At 40.8% G+C, this 25,090-nt stretch overlaps 1 protein-coding gene across 2 annotated transcripts; it reads left to right on the top strand.

Moving 5' to 3' along the window:
* The first annotated feature begins 1,106 nt into the window (after positions 1-1,106).
* Positions 1,107-24,477, top strand: LOC116062096 (fibulin-2-like). 2 transcript variants are annotated; one of them, XM_031316622.2, is made up of 17 exons: positions 1,107-1,211; positions 3,566-5,030; positions 10,932-11,046; positions 11,478-11,607; positions 13,191-13,392; positions 14,002-14,220; positions 14,946-15,056; positions 15,640-15,741; positions 16,621-16,752; positions 20,142-20,279; positions 21,057-21,197; positions 21,488-21,616; positions 22,239-22,364; positions 22,738-22,854; positions 22,963-23,091; positions 23,505-23,628; positions 24,045-24,477. In XM_031316622.2, exons 2-17 carry the CDS (start codon positions 3,680-3,682, stop codon positions 24,400-24,402), a joined length of 3,624 nt encoding a protein of 1,207 aa, XP_031172482.1. In that variant the 5' UTR covers positions 1,107-1,211; positions 3,566-3,679; the 3' UTR covers positions 24,403-24,477. The 2 variants fall into 2 exon arrangements, with proteins under 2 accessions (XP_031172482.1, XP_035864106.1); XM_036008213.1 differs by lacking the exon at positions 20,142-20,279.
* The last annotated feature ends 613 nt before the right edge of the window (positions 24,478-25,090 follow it).

Below are 25,090 nucleotides of genomic sequence, written 5' to 3'. Positions count from 1 at the left end.
ACTAAGATAACATTTCAAACTGAACCAGAAAAAGCAATACAGCTGTTATTGGTAGGAAGTTATGCAAGTAACATTAGTAGATGTAAACTGAGGAACTGTCATTAATGACTTGCAGAGTTATGTATGTCCATATGATCATACACTGCTCATAAGTCACAAATACACAAAAAAGAGTGTCGTTTATATGAGGATTTGTGAATTAGATGAGAGAGAAACATTTTATTCAATCGGGAAAGACATCTGGAGGGTCTTCATACTGTGTGACTGGTGCAGCTGGGCATGCATTTGATTATAATGAACAGAGACAATTAATAATGGGGGCACTGACTCGTCTCTGTCATTGATTAGTCAAGGGAGACCCCTGAAACAAAGTGATCAATTGACCCAGTGCCCGTGTGCCTGTCTAATCAGTCTATTTATCCACTGAGGCAGCTTTTGTCTATATTCTCACTAGTGACTCAATTATCCTAAAGATCAAACTGCTTATGAGAGAAAACTGGAGAGATACTGAAAAGATAAAAAAATTCACTGTGGTCTGTTTAGAACAGACCCTTGTACCATGAAGTAAGAATTCCAGTAATTACAATTGTAATACACTTATCCAAAAAGCTCTGCTGACAAAGATCACAAACATCATGTGATGTCTAATCATGTCTGTATGATTCATTTATTGTGGCTTGTGGGATCTCTGGGAATAAACGGCATACTAGTCAATGGCACCTAATGGTAAACCAACTAGCTGCATATAGTTAGGTTGAACAGTAATAATTGTGAACATGCAAATGTACAAATCCAAATTATATAAAAAGTAAAGATTCTGTAACTTTTATCTTTCTTACAAGATTACTATATTACCAGAGGCACTATTAGGCTATTTCTATGATCATTATTTTCTTCTACACCATATCCTAATTGATTTTTGGATCATCGTAATCATTTAGGTAGACAATACATTTTCCACTGACGTTGCTACATGTTAAGTCATTTCTCGTACTTTTGGATGATTATAATCCAGAAAAGGGAACCGAAATAATTTCGAAAGAGTTGGAAGTAATTCTGTGGAAGATTGTCACGCCCCCCCCCCCCCCCGCGCTGAAAAAAAAGGTAGCGAGGACGCTCCCAGCCAGCCTCCCAAGTCGGAGTCAGGACATAAACTTTACGCACAAGTTTCCTTTAGGAGCAAAGCGGCGCTACAAGGTCATAGATGCAAGGTAGGCAACGTGATTTTTATGGATAAAAACTATCGATGTCAATGCACGATTTGTTATGCTATAGGCTATGAGCATTTGAATTTCCACTAATCATGTGAACATATAGGGACAACTATTTAGATTATACTTTCTGTGATCAATACTGTCATATTTTAAAACTTGTTTGATTTTTACTAGAGAGATGCTTTCTTGCCTATATGCTTGATTGACTTCATGTGTGCCTATACGACTGTGAAGTCCAAATGTTAAAGTCGCCTCAATAACACGCTGAGAAATCATTAAGTGGTTCGATAACCACAAATGCTGTTTAAGTCCCCAATTCGACAGCGAGTGTGCACTTTCACATAGGCTAATAGACGAGATATGCGAGTCATTCTTTAATGCATTGCCCATCATTGGATTGACGTTTCAGCGTATTCGCTCGAGTGAAAACAATGTTTGCATCGGGTTTCACGTGCGTATGTGCGTGCGCGCGCGGGTCACAGTGAGCAGAAAGGGTAAAGGTCATTTTTTGGCTACTGGGATGGCAAGGCACACAGTCGCTGTTGGAAATGTTTTGTGGGACCTTCCCTGAACTGATAGCTGAACAAACAACCCAGCAGACCTACTTTTCATTCACAGAAAGCATGAAGGTCTTTAAATGTACAACCAGAGAGAGTTTTACTCTCAGTCCATCAGATTTCATTATCACCAAGTGGCCTTTTTCCTGTGTTAAATTTTCTCTTTCACTCATGTTGTAGACAAACATACAGAGTTTCAGTGCCTTTAGGGCTGAGTTCAACACACCATGGCAGTGGGCCATGTGCCTGTTAAAGACTGCAAGATCTGGTAAAATGATTTTGTACAACAGCAAACAAAGACGTCATTGAGTCTCTAAACGGAGCTGTAGTGCACGTTGTGTTGTTCATGTTATGTTGTTTACATGTTATGAAGAAAGACAGAGCTACGTATGTTATGTTTGTTTTGATGAACTCTACAGTAGATCATTGTGAATGCCGCTGGATTTGATTTTATTATTTCATATACTGTAGAAGCGCTGCATGTTTTGCTCACATAGGCTGGAATTAGATTCCCCAATATAAGTGCACAGTCAGGCAGATGCACTTGAAATAACCAGGTTCCAGCATGTCTTTTTTATTTTCTAAAAAGATTATAAGTAGCACCTACGTTCTTGTACTGTATGTTGCAGCAGGAGCTCCATACTTCCAAAAACAAGTATAGGCTGTTTAGAAAAAGTAAACTGTAAACATCTTCTATGTTTTGCTCTCTGTAGCTGCTCCTCTTTTGGTGGGAAACGTTTCCAAGGACATGCAATTTGGGGAAAATGTGATAATGAAATAGGCTGTGGAAAGAGCATGACTGAAATTGGTTTGAATCATTTCAGCAGGAAATGTCTTAAGACTAGTTTGTCATGCAGAACATTTTTGAGTTTATCTCTATTTATGAACCTTTTTTTGCCTGAAATGTCACATAAGTCTTTTGCGTTTGGCACAAAAGCAAGCAGCGAGGAAAAACAGGAAAAGTAAAATAGAAAACACCTGGTTCTCAATGTGCTTGCTGATTTGAAGTCACGTCACTTACTCACAGAATCAAGCCTGTCACACTCTGACTTTGTGCTGCCACTCTGTCTCTGCACAGTTGGTGCATAAAGAAAAGCTAGAAAAAATCTCATCAAATCCATTCATTTTTATACCTTATAGGACTTTAATAATTACAAGTCATATTTTCTTATAACAGTACTTGTGCTACTTTACTGTCAGTATCACTGGTGTGTTACTGTATCCCTGCAAGAGCACGGTTTGCATGCTCCAACACCAGCTATTATAGGCAGAAATGAACAATGGACTCAAATGACTGTACAGTATTTGCACAATATCCCCGCCATATTCTGGGTAAGAAAAACATTTTATGAGTAAACACCAACATATGCTGCACATAGATAAACTCGGATAAGCAGTTCTCAACACAATTAGAACACTTTTGTATGGCAAACTATAACATTGTCATAGAAGGGAGGTTTTGTTATTTCAGCATTGTTTTTTCAACAACTGGCAATTTTTGTTGGGTTATTGTTGTACATATTTCCCTCAGTCAATCTTACCTTTGGCCAAATTTCCACAATCAAATATAAACCACAGCTTTCATCCCCTGTGGTGCCCAGAGAGTAGGCATGGAAAAAAATGAACATTTGGCAGGTGACCAAATTAAAGCAGACAGGTTAATAAGTTAAAATGTGTTTTTGATAATAACTGTGAAAACAAACCAAAAATAATAGGACACTGATTTTTATCAAGCTGAATGCCACATAACATTTGTACTGTAAATATATCATTAACCACTGTTTACTTTCACAGGCTAAAAGACACAACATTCTTTCTCATCTGGAATAAAATCTAGCCTGAAGAGAACCTTACTTTGAAGAACTGACTTACATTTTTTATTTATTTTTTGTACTTCTTTTATGCAAAATGAACATTCAGAGGGCAACGTTGTTTTTATGTTGGATGATTCTGTGCATGGACACCTGTTTAAGCCAGAGAGACTGCACAGGTGTGGACTGTCCTGTTCTGCAAAGCTGTATTGAAACGGTTTTAGAGAAGGGTGCCTGCTGTCCCACCTGTACACAAAGGGGCTGCACCTGTGAGGGTTACCAGTACTATGACTGCATCCAAGCAGGCTTCCGGAAGGGGAAAGTCCCAGAGGGGGAAGCTTACTTTGTAGATTTTGGAAGCACTGAATGCTCCTGTCCCCAAGGAGGAGGGAAGATAAGCTGTCATTTTATTCCGTGTCCTGAAATCCCCCCCAACTGCATTGATATTTCACAACCTGCAGATGGGTGTCCGCAATGTGGGCGGATTGGCTGTACCTATGGCAACAAGAAGTACGAGGCGGGACACTCCTTTCAGATGGACAATTGTCAGGTTTGCCACTGTCCAAATGATGGTGGGAGGTTAATGTGTTCACCTATCCCTGGTTGTGACCTTCGTAGTTCTAATAAGCCCATGTGGGCTACGACCACTGAGAACAACAACCCTTTAAGAGACATTAGCAGCCATGATGACAACCGACAAATGAGTCCTGTGGAACCATTTTCCAAGCTGGCAGTGGGAAACACTTTACCACTGTATAAGCAGGACCCACCCAGTTTTGGCACAGGGCATTATGACTACACACTGGCAGGGCCAACGTCCTCCACTATCCAAGATCTGGCCCAACCATTGGAATCTACTACAGTACCACTAGCTTATCCAGAGTCAAGCTCCAATTCCTTCAGCTCCCATGATGACAGGAGACATGAGCTGAGGGAGACACAAACAAGCTCTGATTCAGAGAGGAGCAGTGAGGCTGAGGTCACACATAACATGGATCCAACCACTACAGGGGCTCAGAGCGAAACATCAACATCGCTAACAACCACACAGGGAGTGACCACAGAGAACCACAGGCCGCAGCAGGAAGTTGCTGACAGAACCATTAGACATAACAGTGGCAGAAACAGAGTGGCACAGGACACTTTAAAAGACACAGCATACGGTGCCCGTGCAAACAAGGGGGCCAGGCACTTTGGCCATCACAAACATACTCAAGGCAGTCACACAGGAAGTCATGGCGGCTCCCATTCTGTTGGCCATAAGGAACAAGAATCAGTGGAACACAGGCAGATGCTCGGTAGAGAGGAGCAGACCTCATACCCTTCAACACAGTTCAGTCCCACCAGCAGAGCTCCAGTCAGGATGAGGGAGGATAGAGAGCAGCCTCAAAGACAACCCCAAACCCTCTACAACTATAAGTCTCAGGATGTGGAGGGAGACGCCGAAGGTACGTTTTAAAGAGTTTTAAGTAATCTCTTTTTTTATGATCCTAACTCTTCTTGTTGAACAAAGTGATTGAAAGCAGTTGAATTGAAAATAAATCTGAAACATAAAATTCATACATCAAAAAACATCACACTGTGATGATTTTATAGCCCAGCGATGACGATGTTAGGCCGTTACTATTTCAGAAGACATCTTCCTTTTCCTTCTCTCACATCCTGTCTTTTGAAGAGGAATTCATAATCACTTTATAAACCCTAACCCAAGCTGGCAATGGTCCAGGAAAAACAATTGTTCATGAAAAGTCTGTTTTCCCTGGATAGCATTTATCTACCTTAACCATTCAAGTTGAGAGAATGCTATATTTATTTCTCTAGAGGTTTGTAAGTAGGACATGATACTAAGCCTAGCGCCATAGTCACATTATTATGCTTCTAATATATCTGATAAATCCTTTAAGAGCACCTGAAATTGCATTGTCTCTCCCTACTATGCTCTGCTGAGAGCTCTGGGGTTGTGCATCCTGCTGCCTATACCCTTCATGTGATTATCAACATGTTCATAAACAGATCAGCCCCCTTCAAGGCTTACAGGCCAATCTACTGCACACCCCAGGAGGGAAAGTATATGGGGAAGTGATTACTAGGATGTCTTGAAGATGAGTTACAATGCACTGGGAAACATGAGAAAAACAACATGTTTTATTCCAAAATATGATGTTTGGTTACAGATAAAATATAGATTTATAACATCTAATAATCTCATACAATGTCATATAATATTCCAAATATAAGCTGTTTTAGCTTTAATTAATGTGATTTTATGCAATTATATACGTATTAATGATTAATAAACATCCTGCCAAGGGAAACCTAATTACATCATAGTTCCCCATACTTTATGGCACAATGTAGTCTCACTATATTATAAGACTTCCCTATGAAGTGAGTGAACTAAATTATGAAGGAGTGAAATTTATGAGCCTTGTCATTTCATCCCCACTCCAGTGGCTGAATTACTAAAAAAATTGGTTCAGGATACTGAGAAATCTTTCTTATTATTGGCATTTTGTCCACAATCCGGAGGTGTGTAATTAACCTACTTTACAATACTATGATTTGTGTTGAGACCTGTCAGGACTTTTCTTTCCTTTCAGCACCTGGCCTCCATAGGTATGTGTAGTATATGCTGAATGTATCTGTGAGGTGTTTCTGTCAAGTTCATTTACCAGCACGACCAGATAATATAGGAACTGGACTGGTTTGTTGCTGTTTGCCATGACACATTTAGTTAAAGAAAGCTACAGACTAAGGTCAACTCTGGGTAAAATGTGAAACTGTGTGTGAAACATCTGTGAGCCAATATAGAAACTCCTTTATTCATTCAGGGGAAACATCAGATATTTGTTTTGACAGATTTTCCACAACGTCCATAAGTGCATTAGGATAAAGTCCAACTATTCAATTGTGAATTGAGGCTGGGATAAGGAGCTCAAAGTAACTGGTGTGGCTAGTCAGTTTGTAGGATGGAATGACACTGTGCATGTATACTGGGGAAGGTCATTGGACGAAGGGAAGATTTCCAGAGCGCTGACATGTTAAAACAGACAGGAAAAACCCAGCTGATAAGGGCCTTGACTAATGCCTGTTAGCAATGCCATTAGCAGAAGATGCCAAAGTTATTTGGAGAGGAAACAAGGAAGCATGTATAATGAGAACACAACCATTATTCTTTAAACATAAATGCCCTGATTTTGCAGTGGAACACGGCCCAAGATAAATGTTTTTTTTTTTTTTCAGTCAATAACTCCTGCTCATTTGCCCTCTCTCTTTCCAACCAGAAGCAGTGTGTGCTCAGAAGGGGGATGGGGTTGTTCAGGCTTTCTGATGCTGGGCTGGACCTAGTATAGGATTTCTTGGGGGTTGTACCTGTGAGCGGCATAATACCCATGTGATGAATGAGGCCACTGTTGTGGCTTGATTGCCAGACGCTACTCACTGCTCCCTCATGAGCCGGTGTGATTAGCTGTCTCCCGTGTGGCTGCTGGTTTCCCAGTCTTCCCAGTAATCACCTCATCTGAAGCACACCTTCAGACGTTCTCCACTCAGTAACTTCCCCTCCTACACCTACATTAAGACTGAACTAAGCTAGAAGAATATTAGACATGGATAAATGGGTGAAACTAAAGCATAAAAACCATCTGAGGTGAGGTGGAGTTACTGAAGAAGTGATGTTTTTTGTCAACTGTACTGTCACAACATGCATATGGGAGTGGGCTGAGCAGATGTGTAATTTTCCTTAGGATGAAAAGGAGGGTGAATTCCAGAGCTGGTTGTGTGAGAGTTCATTCCTACTGTACCATTACTGTGAACATAAGTTTAAAGAAGATAGCTCACTCTGGTTAATCTAGGGTGCCTTCCAGGTCATTTCCAGGAATTCTGGCCTATCTCCCATCCTCAACATGTCCTTATTCAAAAACACGCCTGATCCACATGTCACTCATGCTTATAAATAAAAAAAACCATCTGCTCCAAATGCAGGAAACCACTCATTAAAGAGACCCACTTCATAAGTAGAGAGTGATTGGTGATAAATTGCGACACTGTAACAGATCTGCCTTTTGTACCATCTGTATTTCTGTCTTTAACATACAAACAGCTGTACACAGATCTTTCAGACTTACAATACAAGCATGTTTTCTCCTTTCATATGAAATCTTACATTCATATGTATGCTTCATTAATATAATGATTTCTAATGCATAAAATAGTTACTTTTAATGGGGCTTGTAAAACTAGCCAATTAGGTAATATTATTTCTTTATTTATTTTTGTCCATCAGATCCAAAATCAGGATTTGGATGGATTTCCTCTGGCAAGAAATAAGCAAATTTCCTGTGTTCTGGTTTGTGAACACACCTTAGAATATATAAAACAATGGGAAACATTTGGTCTGAGACGCGCAGTGGAATACACTTAACCAATTTAATATGCAAAAAGAATCTCTAATGCTGATGTGGCCTTGCAGGAACTTTACAAAACATCATGGCTGTATGCACGCTTGGGTGGTGTAAGGACATGTGTGGCATACTTAGGAAACACAAGCTACAAGTCGCAGTAATTCAATGCACCATTAGTGATAAGTCCTGGCAGTATATTTTAGCTTTTCATTCAGGTTATCTAACCACAAAGAGGTGTAATTGGATTGGAGGTTACTGTTTGAAACCATCAAAGACTAAGGCAAGCCCTCGGGGCACTCATCAACTAAACCTTAACCCCGATTAAGACTACACAAAGATGAATCACATGAATGTTGGCTCACAATCTCAGGGAGATTAAGACATAAAATGTCAATAATTGAATTGGCCGTTTTGGAAATGAAGTCATGGTGACAGCAGGAGAGCCCTCCCTGTTATGTCACATCCAGCTGTTATTGGACAGTGATTATGTGTTTCTAAAAGACACGATATCTCTGCAAGTACTCATGTTGAAGGTGAGAAGAACATTGTGTCACTCCCTTCTGAGCTTAACCCGGGCCTACACATACACACACACACACACACACACACACACACACACACACACACACACACACACACACACACACACACACACATATACACATATACTAACACGGACATACTTTTAAGCTTTCAGCATCAATTATCTGACATGTTTAACCACATGAGTTTGTATGTCATGGACCTTTGGCATGTGCTGTTATTCACGTTGTTGGTCATGTTCTCTTCAGCCCAAATAACTGCCAAGTCCACAAAAGAAAAGACACATGAGCCTTGATTAGTGGCAGTGCACTATGACACCTCCAGACATGTTGAGAGTTGCCCTTTTTGGTTGTTATTCTAGCTTCATATTTTCAAAGGGTGTGATGTCACCAGTTTTGGACAAGAAAGCATCTGGTGTTAATGCTAGTCTAATGGAAATATATAATTACAGGCCTGGGACATAGAGATGCTCCTGGGCCACCTTCAAGTGTGTATTTTAGATTTCCATTGTGCAAGCACAATAAATCAACGTCGCTAATTATTGCACAACTGAATGGAACAAGTTGTGATATAGTCTTAATTAGAAGGTCTGTCAAAGAGACAGATATAAATAGTTCATCATTGTTTTCATCCCCAGTAGTTATTTTGGTAAAACAGTCTCACTTTAAAGTAATTTGATCTACTTAACCCTTTGTTAACATGGTGATAAACTGTATGTATTTTAACTCTGTTTACATCCCACATTTTGGATGGACACATGGGGCAAATTTGCGATGTTCATGACGGGTGATTCCACCTGGAGAAAATGAATAGGAGGCAAAAGAAGGAGGATGAATAATGATGTTCTTTGTCTTTTAATATACATTCACTCAGGTTCAAAGGGACTTGTTTAACTGCATGGCTGGCACAGATACTGTAGTTATGTATCAAAGAGGCATCGTGCCTTTCAAGGTTTAGATTGTCTTCTTTTTATACCTTTAAATTATGCCACTGCAGCAGTCACTAGCTCTACTCTAAAAAATTGCCTTGGTCTAGAGGTATTTCAACAAAAATAAAGTGGATGTGGAAGTTGAAATGCCAGAATGACCTTAGGCACTCTGATGTCTGTGCTGAGCTTCATCTATTTTGAACTGCAATAATAGTTTTGCTTGGTCTCTCCTCTGTGTGACCTACGCCATCATTTAAGGCTTACATTGGAACAGACCATGCTGTGAGAGGTACAGTTTAGGATTACATTTTTAATCAGACATTCATGGTCCCCATAGGATGGACCCCAATGACTTTGGTGTTCCACTGACTTTTTTCTCTAGCTCCACCAGCAGGCTCACATTTTTGGTTTTGAAAATGTTTGGTTTGATTTTGTTAAATGTCTTGACAAATATTGAATGGATTGCCAATGAATCTGGTACACACATGCATGCTCTCCACAGGATGAACTGTAATCACCTATGTGATCCCCTGACTTTATATAGTGCCCTCATCAGGTTAAAATTCTAATTTAATACTTTGGTTTTTGACCAAATACCTACAAAAACATAAGACCATTAGCCTCAGCTATACTTTGCATTAAGTGCTAGTTAGCAAATGTTATGTGAAACTGTGAATGTGAATCAGGTGAAACATTACCTGCTCCTGTGGTGGCCAGTGTCAACACATAAAACATAATAATAAATGTAACTAAACATGTTACATTAAATTTAAGAGGGTTAAGTCCAGTTCTGATTAGATTCTATAAGTTAAGTTAAATAAAATAAAATACTCAATGTGAAAAAAATATTGTGTTTGGTGTATATCCAGACAGGCAAATATATTGACCTGTTGACTGTTAAGACATGCAGGTCACGAGTTCCATCTCTATAGCACTGGAGCCACAAATCAAAGCTGGAATGCGCTGCCCTCCCTGTTATTGAAGGAACACACATACATTTTTCCTGTTAACTGGATAACGTAGTTTTGCTCTGTCTCCTCGCTGACCCTGTTCGAAATAAAGTGCTAATATGTTACTCTTTCACTCTGCTTCAGCTCTGATTAGCCAGGATGTAACAAAAATGGACAATTTTAATCTGAAGGTAATTTTATAGAGTTTTGGGTTACATACTTCTCCCTGCCAATGAAAGTTAGAGCTGAGTCGAGGAGTCTGAAAAGAAAAACACACATTGTACTTGCTATTTTGGGCGTGTAGTCACCAAAACCAGCTCTAAGTCTATTTTTGAGACAAGATGAAATCCAGTTGCACTTCAGATATCCTGTAACCAGATGTTATAGCATCTCACTGATGGGATTGTGTGATGGAAAACCATCCTCTTCCAGCTGAATTCACATTGTAACCATTTCATATCCTCTGAAACGCTGGCTACGCTGAGTGGGATAAAGCTGGAACTGAGTTTTTGTGTTTCATTATAGTGTCTGCCAAGGAGCTGGTCAAAACCTGCTGTGAGACAGGGGAGAAATGGGCTTCAGTTAATGGTCACTGTGACAACATGGAGCAACCCACAAAAGATAGGCACTCCATCTGCTGGTAAGGCCATTATTAAATGCCCACTCACATTATTTAGCTTAATTCTCATAACTAAATACAACACACCGTAAATCATCTCAAATTGTCTTCTGTGGAAAGGTAGTTGACTGTTTATCCACTTCATTTGACTTATTAGCAAGTTGAACTCGGAGAAAGATCAGTAAAGTGACATAATTAAAATGTGCAAGAGATCAATCACATTTAAGTTTATTTTTCTTTGGAAACACTGAATGGTCCTCAGAGCTTTGACTGGTAAATTATTAAGGTTTCAATTTTTAATTAAATGTATAGAAACTTGAAAACAGTTCAGTCAGCTGTGTAGTAGTAGTCATGTGAAGAACAGCCAACCCACTCATTGTTGCTGTAGGACCGCAGTTGCAGTCCATCGCTTGAAAAAGCAGTCCTTTCTTCTTTGTGCTTTTCTCTGCCAGGACTGCCCAACAACAGTGCTGCCGTGGTTCCCTGAGAGAAAGTCAGTGTTTGGCTGGAATGAATGCAGCCAGAGCAGGAAACATGTGTCAAGAGGATGTCAGCGATAAATGTGGGATCGATTCGTACAAGGCAAGAATCTATGACCAGATACCCCCACAAAGAGCAAACAAAGTTCACTGGGTTCACAGTTAAACCTAATCACATTTTTAAATTTCAAATTAAGCCAAATGCAGTCTGAATTAGCAATTGATGCATGCATTAGTCACAGTAGAATTGAAAGCACCTATAGATGGTAATAGTCTGAAGCCAGTGAGAGTCTCTCTGCAGTGTTCGAGCAACTTTATTCTAGATATCTCCTCTGAGCATTACTTCTGTGGTGCCAATTCCCTGTTATTCAGTTACCTTATTTAATTTAGACAAAATTATTTATGGCCAATTACGGCTGAAGATTCCCACAGTCCTAAACCTTTACTATACCTTCAAAGCAGACCTCAGGAATTGGAAATGTGAGATGTCAATTGTTTGGGCTTTCTGAAATTGTGGAAACATGGCCTGATAATTGATGTGCTAAAACAGTAGCAGCAGTAGACACAAGGCTATTATGGCGGTCAATTAGGGTCAAGTCGCGGTGACTGTGTAACTCTATCTTGTTTGCCCAGATTCCCAAAGCAACTCATTTCCATCTGACCTTGGTGTTGAAGGATACCTCACCTGCTCAGAGCACGGCTCAAAGGCCCTGGAGCAGCATGGGGCCATTATCGACTCTATGCTGCAGCAGTACAGCTGTTAAATATTGGTTTTCACCACCTTTCTATAGGACTCCTGTAGATTTAGTAATATTATGCTATCTACAACCACAGTACATCAGAGTGGTCATTACTTCAGTTTTATGTTTCACTCTGCACCCATGCACTCTAAGTGATCTTGCTGAGAGCTACAGGGAAACAGAGTGAGAGACTGTGAGCAAGTGGAGAGTCGCCCCACATTCATGCTTGTCCTATCAAAGTTCATTTCAACAAAATTAAGAGTCTACGCCAGAGTCTATAGGGTACGCCTCCAAACAGTCTACAGAGACACAGTGGTGGTGCTATGAGCTAAATGCTAATGTCAGCATAATAACATGTGCATAATGCATAATTCATAAAGCAGGTAATGTTTACCCTGTTCACCATCTTAGTTTAGCATGACAGCATGCTAACATTAGCTAATAAGCACTAAAAACAGAGTACAGCTGAGAATGATGTGAATGGTGTTAGTTTTGTAGGTATTAGGTCAGAAACTAAAGTATTGAACAAATTAAAAATTTGCCCTTATGATGGCGATAGAAGAAAAGTTAAGATGTGATTATTATTATGTTAATTCATCCTGGGGGGGGGGGCTAAATGTAAGTAGCAAATGGCATTATAATGATAATGTGAAATCAAATCAGATGAAAGCCTCATGGTGGCGCTAGAATACAAAGTCAGGATCACCAGTCAGTAATCCTCTGCGAACCATTATGTCAGTACAAAATTCTATCGTTCTATAGTCTTGACCAATGTGGTGGACCGTCATTGCCATCCTTAAAGCTGTGTTGCTAGCATCCCAAAAAACAAACTGTGCATAGGTACAATATGGACCGATGAGTGTAGCCTTCTTAATTAAATGTACAACAGCTACTCTAAAGAGCTACATGACACATGATGTATAAGGACTGACTGTGTGACCTGCAGGAGTGCTGTGGCTGCTGCTCTCTGGGTCTGCAATTCCACCGTGAGGGGCATCGCTGCGAAGCCCACCAGTACCTGGGGTTCCATTGCAGACATGTCTTTCTAACCTGCTGCAAGGGGGAGGAGAGTAGGGCTGGGAATCAAGACGGCTGGCACACTGTCAGAGAGAGGCCCACTCTCAACTCCACTCCACAACCAATAAAAGGTACTGTCAACAAATATTTGCTCACACCCTAGAATGTAAATCCATTGCATGCTCCATAGCCAAGGGAGACAATGTTGGGTGGGGGCATTGATACACACCAGCGCACTGCCAGGGAGAAGTACCAGATATATACCAAAGACAATCCATTTTCTATAAAAGGGAGCATTGTAGTAAGATCCCACAACCCTGCTGAAAAATGTTGCGCCTCATTGGCCTCCCAGAACAAAGTATAGCAGCTCAGGTCACCTCTGTACTGTAATTTTAAGAGATATAGTGCCTGCCTGCCTGCCTTCCTGCCTGGCAATGCATTAAATTCCTTTTCAGTAAACCACTTTGTTGTTGGTAGTAACTCGTTTAGGGTAATAATGTGGTAAAGTGGCAGTTGTTGGTGCTGTGTATTTATCCTTGCAGAAATAAACATTACAATAAAAACAAACAAGGAAGTATATAGTCGTTTTGGCCATTGTGTCTTTTCTGTAATTATTATATTTGGTATTTTCCTCTTGGGAAAGTTATATAACTATGTTAAATGTTTTATGCAGTTTTTCAAATCATGCAGTTTTTCATATTGCCTGTGAGAACAACAGCCACTCTCTCCGTGTGCCGTAGTGTCTGACAGCCCGTACCCTAAAGAGGCCTTCTCCATTGGTGAGGAGCGGGATGGGGAGAATGCAGTGGAGGGTCCTGTTGAGGTGGAGGACATGGACGAGTGCCTGATATATGAGGGCAACATCTGCCACCACAGATGTGTCAACACGCCAGGCTCTTACCGATGTGAGTGCCTCCCTGGATATGTGCTGCAAGACGACGCTTTCACTTGTGCACAAGGTAAAGTAAAGACCACCAATCATATCACACAGTGCCAGCAGACATTTTCAGTGATGTTAGTACACAGTAAAGCGACTCTATGTGCCATTTGTTCTTTGAAATATGATTTACAGTCTGCATTCCTGTCAAGAAGAGCCCATTTGTTGTCATTTGTCTACGCATTCACAGTGTATTATTTTCCTGGTGTGTTTGAGTTCCTTCCTGTCTGCAAGCCCTGATACTGCCTAATAATAGGTATTTGAATCACACACTAACATCCCTTTCCTGGACTGACAGCAATGCTGAACTTATCACATCTCTGCTGTTGTCCAAGGGCTTTTTAGCTGTAAAATGTGTAAATATTTTTTTGCACAAACTGAAGGTCCACTCAAGTCCTTTCAGGTAATGTTGTGTGCAGTGTACCAGACTTTAATCAACAGTGGCTTTCACCAACCCAATCCTGTCTCAACAGGATACTAATGCCAGAGCTCTCAGCAAATTACAGTGAGGGATGGGGCTCACTAATAAAACCAAATGTTTGTCTGAAGGCAATGTTTTTTCCTGTCTCACCTTCACTGCTATTACAGCTTTCATCTGTAGCTTCTAGCCTCATATCGTTAGATGAAGATGTAAGAATTACACATGGTGTAAGCCTCTAACTAAGACTGCAGTAGATTGAGAGGTGGAATTCTTGATTACAGTGTAATTCATCACTTCTGTGATGGGGATTATTCATGTTTCTGCAGAGACGGTGGACAAGGAGAACAGACTGAAGGAGGATGACAGAATGGCAGTGGAGCCCACTCCACCGCTTCCGCTCCCCACCCACCCCCCTGTCCCAGTCAACCCCTGTGAAGGTTAGAACACGTACAGCTTAATGAGGGGAGAGGGAGCTGCAAGCCTGACAGCCCACAACGAGCGCTTTTATTCTTCGCTTACGTCTTATTGGGAGACTGGAACACGCATTTTGATGCAGTTGAATATGTTTACAGGAGAAGCCAGCGTGCAGGCAGCTTAAGATTGACATGTTTATTATGTCAAACTCACCCTTTCCATGAAATGTAATTGTGCTGCAAATGTCAAACACAAGCGGTGAGATGGTATCAAAGTTTAGTTTGTTTTCAGCATCAGCCACTCATTCTCACAAGTTCTCCATATTATAATCTGTGCAGGGTCACATTTTGTTTGTCTTGTTTGGTTTCCATGACACCAGGGTGGAGGTCTACCACACTGTGGGCCAAAAGTAGGAAATACAATATGACCAGGTCAGGGATCAACCTGGAAAAAGGGAAATGAGCAAACGGCAATAAAATAAATAATGTTCTGTTTCCCACCCAGAGCCTCAATGCTCTCATCTGTTTCACCCTAAATACTGTTGTATGGATGGAGTAGTAGTACAGTATGTTTCATTTAAAACTCACTATACAGTATTATTTTCAGGAAACAGCCCATGTGAGCAACACTGCACCTCAGTGGGCGGAAGGCCACAATGCTCCTGTTTCTCAGGATTCTCCCTTATGGCTGATGGACGCTCCTGTGAGGGTAAGAGACTAAAACGTAGTGAGAATGCTGAATTATTTTCTGAAATCACACAAGGATAGCATGTGGAAATTTTGTGCAATCACAGAAGTGAAAAATGGCTTGCAATTTCAGCCCTCATTTCAGTTGTGTTTTTCAGCCAGAGGAGTTTGGTTCCAGATGACGAGAGTTTCTTGGCAAGACTGTCTGCCACTGATTTGTCTTTTTCTCTAATCAGTGCCTCTAGATGTGCAGAGGAGATATAGTCCTAATCCCCCTCACTCTCAAAAACACATTGCGATGCACAAAAAAAAAGAAAAAAAAAAGAAATATATATATATATATATATATATATATAAATGGGAGCACTTCTTTTCATCTTGTTCTTAGACTGGGTCTCTACCAGAGGGATGATAACTATCCATGCATTATCACGATATATCCTAATACATCCCATATGTGCCTTTTATTTCCACTCAGAATGGTTGCTAACTGTGTTTTATCATGAGGTTGATCAGCTACTGCTCTATGTGTCCAAGCGGTCTCCCTGGGGATATATCTAAGTTAAGCCATAACCACCGGTCTGTCTCCTGCTTGACAGCCGCAAACAGTGACACAGAGAGAAGCTCAGTATGGTGACACATTTCTAATTGTGTGGATGTTATACCCAGTGGCCCTGCCCCTAATCTCTCTTCCAGAGGAGGGTCCAACCTGTCTCTCCAATCTGCTTTTAACTGCTGACAGCTACACATAGACCACGACTCAGTACTTTTGTACATCACCTTATCCGCTTTTTCTAAACCTAGTCATCCAGCGTCTTCTTCTGTGCACTATTCATTATTTATTCTCTTTCTTCACAATGGCACATCATTTGTCGTTTATTTTTTTTGTTTTAACATCCAGACATAAATGAGTGTTTGTCCACGAGTGCCTGCCAGTTGAATGAGCGCTGCATGAATACTGCAGGGAGTTATATCTGTCAGAGACCGATCACCTGTCCCCCGGGATACCAGATCAGCAACGACATTTGTGAAGGTACACCTCACCTTATTAGAATCAAAGTATTTACTTTCACTCACTGTGAATATGTTGTTAATACCAGCAGGAGAACATTTGTATTACTGCATGTTCACAATGTAAGGAAAGCACATTGTTCAGGAAAACAATCACTTTGACCACCCTTGAGATTAAGTATTAAAAATGAGATTTTTTTTCTTCACATCCAGTAATCATGTAATTTCGCATGTGAGTACACAGACAAGAGGGTACATAAGCAATATTACTCCAGATAAATATTTCCATAGTATTTGCTTGCTGTTAACTCCTAGTATGAAGAACTGCCTGGCTTGTCTTTGTGGGTGGCACCCAACTTGCAATTGAGAGATGCAATTGTAAACCTCCGAATAAGTCTCATTATTTCCATGCACCATAAATTGAGGCTGTGCAGAGGTTGTAATCATAAAGCAGCAGCAGTGTTCAGGAAGAGGGACTCCTAAGAGGAATTTTAGATGTGCTATTAGTGCTGTTTGCCACTGCAGATGGGTTTCTGTAAACTCAGGCAAGGGGACTCAGCTAATCCGCAGCTCCATGTGAACTTAAAGAATATTCAGTCAGGCAAAATGAGCATTTAACAAGAAAGTATGTTGAAAGGTAAACATCCAAACAGCTGCCACTTTGGGCTGTCGTCATACAGTGCGTTCAGAGTGAAAAGAAACATCTTTGTGCTGCGCTACCTATTCCCTATTCATGGCTTACTAAGAGACTGTAATGAAACACTCCTTTGGCCTCAAATGAGTACAAATGAAGTAAAGTAACCGCACAAGGAGAAACTGAATTGGATCCATATCCCTTCTCTAAACAAAATGGTACTCAGGTAAGACCATGAATTAATTGTGCAAGCTTGCATCAATATCCACTGTCTTCCTAACTCAGTTTTGTGCCATAAATGACACCCTTTCTTTTCTTTCGGTGTCATAGGAGATGTTGAAGAGTTGAAATTTAGACTTTTTCACTGATTTGCTAGTAGCTAATGCAGCATGAATTTCTATAGTGCAGATTTGCCAAAATGTACTCAATATTAGATGAAAAAGAAGGCTCTGGTGTGACCTACAGCTAACTCAGTAATTTATGGTAATATTACACTTACTGCCACATTATCCAAAGCATGGTGGCTAGATTAGGGCCAAAACATAATAATCATGAATCTATGAAAATAGGCGTTTTTATTTTTTTATACAATCAGTGGATTTTTTGACGCAGTACTAAAGCAAATAATGTCCCGTTATCGTGGTATTTATATCCCTGGAACACCAATAATATATGCAGTCATATTTAATTCATATACAAATATGAAAAAAACCTTTGGAAATAGAGGCAAACAAGACCTAGAAGTAGAAGAGTTTACAGCCATGCTAGCAGCTCTGTGAAGCTGTACGTAAGCCAACAACAGTATATCATGGCAATGCTTTTCGACAGAGGAATCACAAATCCCTGCAATTTCATTGCAATCCATCCATTAGTTGTTGGGATATTTTAATCTGGGCGGAAGTGGTTGACCAACCGACCAAACAACAGACTGGCATAGCTCTGCATAGAGCCATACCATTAGCCTGGCTAAAACTCCCAAATGTTAAACACATTTAAAATTGCGTAAAGCTTTTCTATTCATAAAAAGAATCCCTGCACATGCATAGTATCTTGATGACATTTCAACTAAGCTCATTCTGGAAAGGTGAAAACTGTTTAAAAAGCCAAGGGTTCAAATTTCCCCAGGAGGTCATAGCCAATCCCTCACACATTTACCCTGCTTCCTAGCTTTTCCCTGTCTCCGTCAGTGTCAGGCTCACTCAGCTTCTGCAGACTCTGCCAGGCTTGTGACAGGAGCAAGGTGCTCAATCACGATCTGCTGTTTAGAGACCTACCCTATATCAGCAGGGTTACTTGCCAGGACTGTTTTAGGCCTTGCTACAGCACTTACAGTGGTAAACTCCTGCAAGCATGCTTACATATATAAGACACTCATATGCATTATGCACACACACACACACACACACACACACACACACACACACACACACACACACACACACACACACACACTTTGTGTTCCTTTGAGATTGTGATTTCCCTCCATATTTGGTTCATACTACGGCAACAGATGTGGAAGGCTGATTGACAGGAGGTGAATCCATCAGTAGACAGGTTTTAGAGGGCTCTAGGGGAATATACTGCAATGTTCATTTACACACTGAAGAGGACTATACTGCATGTGACTTCTGCTGGTTTGACTCATTAGATGTATTCATCTAGCTGAAATATTAAACTGCCATTCATGCCATTGTGGTTGTAATTCAATTCAATTCAATTCAATTTTATTTATAGTATCAAATCATAACAAGAGTTATCTGAAGACACTTTACAGATAGAGTAGGTCTAGACCACACTATAATTTACACTAACAAAGACCCAACAATACTAAGTGATTAGTATAGATACATTTTAACGTTTACGTTGTAATACAATAATTTTTGAAATACAATAAGTTTACTCTTGATTATCTTCTAGAGCAGGGGTGGCGAACCTGTGGCTCTTGAGCCGTATGCGGCTCTTTGCCTGCTCCTGTGAGGCTCTTACTGTGTGGCTGGGGGCTGTGTCATTGGTTGATTGTTGTTTTTAACTTTTCTGAAACATACAGTATTTCAGATAAGTAAAAAAAACACATTTGAATGCATCTGCCAATACTGCCAATACATTTGCCAGTTATTTAAAAATGGAAAATAATGCAGCAGAGTTTTGAGGACAGATTCTGCAACCTGAGGAAAAACAGCGGCCACAGATCACCTTCCTCGTTAACCCTTTCACTGCTGAATCCGACTGTTTGAAAGCCCCTTTAGTGACAAATGAGTGAGAGAGTTGCTTTGAGAGGCCACAACCGAGTTCAAGCAAGACCTGAAAAGGACTGTGGATAACAAAGACTGTCAGGTTTCCCACTGAGTCAATCTAAGTGAGAAAAAAAACTATGAAAACTGCTATGTATTATGACTGTCATCAGATCTGGAAGACACTGTTGCTGTTGTAGTGTGGATGTGCCTGTGTTGTGTGGCTTTTTGCTATGGTGCGTTTTTTTTTGTGGCTCTTTATACCTAACTGGTTGGCCACCCCTGTTCTAGAGTATTGATAAGGAAAGCATTATGATAGATGAAGAGCAGTAAAAGTGAGCACCTGTACAATCTGCTATTTAACCACAGTGCCATCTAGTGGTTATGTATGGCATTATATGTATATATCCTTTAGCATGCATGCACTGTAGTTACCACATGTATTAGATTATTAGACTGAAACTAATAACATTTGATTTGTGTTTTCTTTTGCAATTAATCATTCAATCAGTCCTCATTAGCTTATGTATTAATCATCTTCCTTAGATATCAATGAGTGTGTGCAGCAGAGCCATAACTGTGGGTTCGGCTTTGAGTGTGTGAATACCGAGGGCTCGTTTAGGTGCAACCCCAAACCTCGATGTCCTGTGGGCTTTATCCACGACGTACAGGGCAACTGTATAGGTAAGGAGAATAACTTTCTTACTGAGATGATTATAAACTTGCTAATATCCATTACAGTGAGGTTTGCAATTGTGCAAAAATGATTAAGGGCAAAATGTATGGAGATTTTCATTCAATTATACATATGTATTTCTGGGTTTATTGATGAAATAAATTGATGTTTGTGTGGGGGAAAATGAATGAATTAATGTGGGGCACTGTATTACGGTTAAATCTTATATAGCAAGCAAACAAGGGTTTTACGTAACACAAGTGAGTGAATCAGGCCAGGTACAAAATTTCCCCACAGGTGACTCATAGTCCATGTAGACACATGGTTGTACGCCATGCAGGTGAATCAGTACGGCTTCAGTGACAGAGGGGTTAAATGCCACACAGACAGGAGATCAGACAGGTTGCTGTTAGGGACTGCAGAGGGGTGGATAAAAGCCAATCCTCTGTCCTCCTCCAGTACAAACTGATGCTTTGGAATTAGCCCCCAGGGGCAGGAACTGGGGCATGTCGAGGCAGCCGACGCCCCTGTGAAAGGATTGTAAAAGAAATGTTCTGAGAAATGATAAAATTGAGAAAATGTCAGACACACACACACACACACACACACACCATAAAGTTATCCGAGGGAATGCGACTGTGTGATGTGCGTTTGCTTTGATATCACGCAGTGTGACTAAGAGCTGCCCTCTGGTCTCTCATGCCCTGCCTTTGTGCCTTTGGGTCTTCCTTCTTCTGTCTTTCTTTATCCTCATCTCCCTCCCTCTGTCTCTCTCTCGGTAACAGACATTGATGAGTGTGGCCCTTCGTCCCAGCCATGTAGCCTGGGATTTAACTGCATCAACACAGTGGGATCCTACATTTGCCGGAGGAAGATACTATGTAGCCGTGGCTATCATGCCAGTCCTGATGGATCCAGATGTATTGGTATGATTTGTGTATGATTGTAGTTGTCACACATGAAGAATGTGTAATCTGATGATTTAATATACAGACTTGAGGACATAGATGTGATTCAGGCAAGAAAGGTTGAATTACGAAGAATGGCGTTATTTTTCGCCATGTTTTTCTATTGCAGCAAAGAATAAATAAAATTTCACACGCTAAGGACATAGTCAAAAAACTAATAACAACCAATAACATTCATTCATGGCAGCTGAATGTAATTTTATTGATTTCTCCATCCCTTTACCATTCATGTGTGTCTTGTACTGTAGATGTGGACGAGTGTCAGGGCAGTCTGCATCAATGTGGAGAGGGTCAGCTGTGCCACAATCTGCCTGGTTCCTATCGTTGTGACTGCCAGACGGGCTATCAGTATGACTCATTCAGGAGGATGTGTGTAGGTATGTTGTCATACACATCGTCATGCAGAAGCACATGCTACATGCTGCACATACAAGTTTTAAGAGAAAGAAAAGTGGAGCTTTGTATATTCTGCCTTTACTCCCCTGTCTCTCAGTTCCCTGCTCATTCTGTTCTCTTCTTCTATTCCTTTTCACCCTTCATCACTTTTGCACTACTGTACAGCCACCCCACTTCTATGTCTGCCTACTCTGTTGCTCCTGTTTATTATTCTGCGGTGAGAGAGCTGCTGCTATTTCCCAGGCTCTGCTGCAGTAGCCACTGGGCCGATCACGTCTCCTGCTGCAGAGGACTCTGTTCTACCCCTGCTGCGGCTGCTGCTGCTGCTGCTGCTCCCTCTCTTTGTGATTCACTGTGTTGTGACTCTCATAATAATGGACTTTGCTCAAGTGTTTAGACTATCAGCAGGCAGCTGGTCCCCTCACATCACACTCCTGTTGACATGCACTCAAACACGCACAGGCATTCACACGTATATACGGTTGTGCAGTGCAACAAGCATGCTCATGCTTGGCTGCACACGGGCACTTGCACACATGGGTGCAAACATACATATGCAATACACACTCACAGAGGTATGATGACACTGCTTCTTCCTCTCAGATGTAAATGAGTGCTGGCGCTACCCAGGCCGCCTGTGTGCCCAGACCTGTGAGAACACCCCAGGCTCCTACGAATGCTCGTGTACCTCTGGCTTCCGCTTATCCGGCGATGGGAAGAACTGTGAAGGTGTGTGTGTATTAACGCCTGCCTGACTGGGTGTGAGAGAGTATGTGCATCCATGTGTACGTGTTGGTGCATGTGGTTGTATGTTTTTTTGAATCTGCTCATGACAATATGTCTGTATGTGCATGTTTTGTTGGTGTGCCAGGCTTGTGTGTATGTGCATGAACAGTGCAGATTCCTAGACTAAGCTGATATAAAAGCTAGCCACTGTACAGCATATTGCTGATGAGGGTGATGCCATGCCTTAAAGCACAAACCAGTAAAAACATAATTGGCTTAATAACAACATTGTGTTTATATGTTAGGATAAAAAACATTGAAAATCCTTTGATCAAGTAAATTGTGACAGTAATGAGCTCTAACCTCTAATCTCCAGATGTGAATGAGTGTTTGGCCAGCCCTTGCAGTCAGGAGTGTGCCAACATTTATGGTTCCTACCAGTGCTACTGCAGACAGGGCTACTACCTCAGGGAGGATGGGCACACCTGTGAAGGTGGAGCACACTCTTGTACACATCACAAATACCACATTTATACCAAACGTATGTTTGGGCAAGTTTATGAATCAATTTCACATGATTTACTCCCTCCTTGTCATCCAGACATTGACGAATGCTCCCAAAGCATTGGCCATCTGTGTACCTATAAGTGTGTGAATGTTCCTGGCAGTTACCAGTGTGCTTGTCCTGAATATGGGTACACCATGTCTCCAAACGGACGCTCTTGCAGAGGTGAATACCCCTCTACAACAAAACAAACCAACAAAATGCATGCACACTGTACTGTAGCTGCATCATTACAAGTGTACCTCATTGACTTCTGCTCTGAAATAGATTTTAAAAGTGAATTTGCACCCATTTAACTTTACACAGAGTGTACAGTAATGATTATGCTCAGATAAATATAATTGGTACTTTTACAGTGGCTCGGTAATTACACAGATTGTAAAACTTTATTGGCCTAAAACTCTTGTCTCACTAATTTGATTTTTTTACTTGAGCAGTTTTTCCCCACACAAGGACTAGATTTTGTCTTTCATGTTTCTGCAATGAGGCTTTTCCTCAAAGTTCAATTGTGCTGTGACTAATGTGTTTCCTCATCTCCAGGCAGTAAACCAGCCCTTGTGCATTCTGTGTGTTTTTAGATATCGATGAGTGTGCCACGGGGGCCCATAACTGCTCTCTAGCTGAAACCTGCTACAACATCCAAGGAGGGTACCGCTGCCTTTCTCTCAACTGTCCACCAAACTATCGCAAAGTGTCCGACACGTAAGTGATAAAAATCTGTGAAAAATCCATACCAATGTTTAATATGACGCCTCATTTATCTTACATGAGGTTGATTATTTTATGTTTTTTTGATGCATATGAGAATCTATGAAGGATAATTTATTTTGGAGTTTTCCTTTCAAAACAAGAAGAGGGAGGGGAGTAAAATGACAAGGAAATCCCATTTAAAGTGGATCAGGACATGTCATAAAGCCGCATTAGATGCCATCAATCAGTTTAAATGTCGGTAAAGCTGCTTAATACATGTATATTCTTTGTTTGCCTTATCACTCCTTTTGGAAGTACTTGATTTGGTTTTCTTTATAAGACAATAAATCTTTCACTTTGAATTACCTTATTGTTGGAAAGTACTCAAATAAAGTTGCCTCACCTTGCCTTCCCTGTGTCCCCTGTAGGCGCTGTGAGCGGATCAGCTGTCCTAACTACCTGGAGTGTCAAAACTCTCCTCTGAGAATCACCTACTACTACCTCAGCTTCCAGTCCAACATTGTCATCCCTGCTCAGATCTTCCGCATCGGACCCTCCCCCGCCTACTCGGGAGACAACGTTATCGTCAGCATCACCCAGGGAAACGAGGAAAACTACTTTAGCACCCGGAAGCTGAATGCCTACACAGGCGCTGTGTACTTAAATCGACAGGTCGAGGGTCCGAGGGATTTCTTAATTAATGTGGAGATGAAGCTTTGGAGACAGGGGACGTTTACCACTTTCCAGGCCAAGATCTTTGTCTTCATCACAGCCAACTCACTCTAACAGTTAGAGATGTGCTGTGTGGCCACTATGGACCTTTTTTCATTATCACTATTTACTATTTAACAATGTCATAAAGTATACCACTGTCTGTTATGATTGAGTAGTTACTCTTGCATCCAGTTGATGTTAGTATTAAAACATTGCTGTAGGAGTAGTAAAATATTCAGAAAGAAACTGCATGCTTTGTGTCAGTTTTTGTTTTCACTAATTATCTTTTATTCATCACCCCTGAATTGCTATCGTACCCGTCATTAATTTCCATGGCTCGAAAGACCCATGCAAAACACATTCCTTATTTTACAAAACCCATCAAAATCTGAATCCAAATTAATGACTTTGGAGATACCACCGGAATGAAACAATTTGCCCATGTTTTCAATATCTTTTTAATACAAATTGCATTAACAGTAGAAAACCCCATCTCCCTTTCCCTCCACTCATATTCAACATCAGCCCTGTTTTGATTTTCTTAAACAGATGTGAGTAAAGCATACGAGTAATAACAGGCAACCTCTAGCTTCAGCCCAGCTCTTTTTTTCATACTGAGAGACTTGTATCCCAGTGTTCTGCTCATATCATCTATTATCAGATGATGATGTGTAGTTTGATAACCCTGTGGTGAAAGCAGAAGAAATAGTTTAGTTTCCATTACAGTGCCTAAACGACTTTTATATTACTCTATATGGTG

This window comes from Sander lucioperca, chromosome 12, assembly GCF_008315115.2.
Source record: "Sander lucioperca isolate FBNREF2018 chromosome 12, SLUC_FBN_1.2, whole genome shotgun sequence".
Lineage (NCBI taxonomy): Eukaryota > Metazoa > Chordata > Actinopteri > Perciformes > Percidae > Sander > Sander lucioperca.
The sequence above is the reverse complement of the archived record's forward strand: the minus strand, read 5'-3'. Positions and strand labels throughout refer to the sequence as shown.

Excerpts from the sequence above, each read along its gene's own strand:
- LOC116062096 (XM_031316622.2), top strand. The coding sequence starts at position 3,680 with ATGAACATTCAGAGGGCAACGTTGTTTTTATGTTGGATGATTCTGTGC. Across the intron at positions 11,047-11,477 it reads GATAGGCACTCCATCTGCTG|GACTGCCCAACAACAGTGCT; the intron begins GTAAGGCCATTA and ends TTTCTCTGCCAG. Across the intron at positions 16,753-20,141 it reads CAGCAACGACATTTGTGAAG|ATATCAATGAGTGTGTGCAG; the intron begins GTACACCTCACC and ends CATCTTCCTTAG.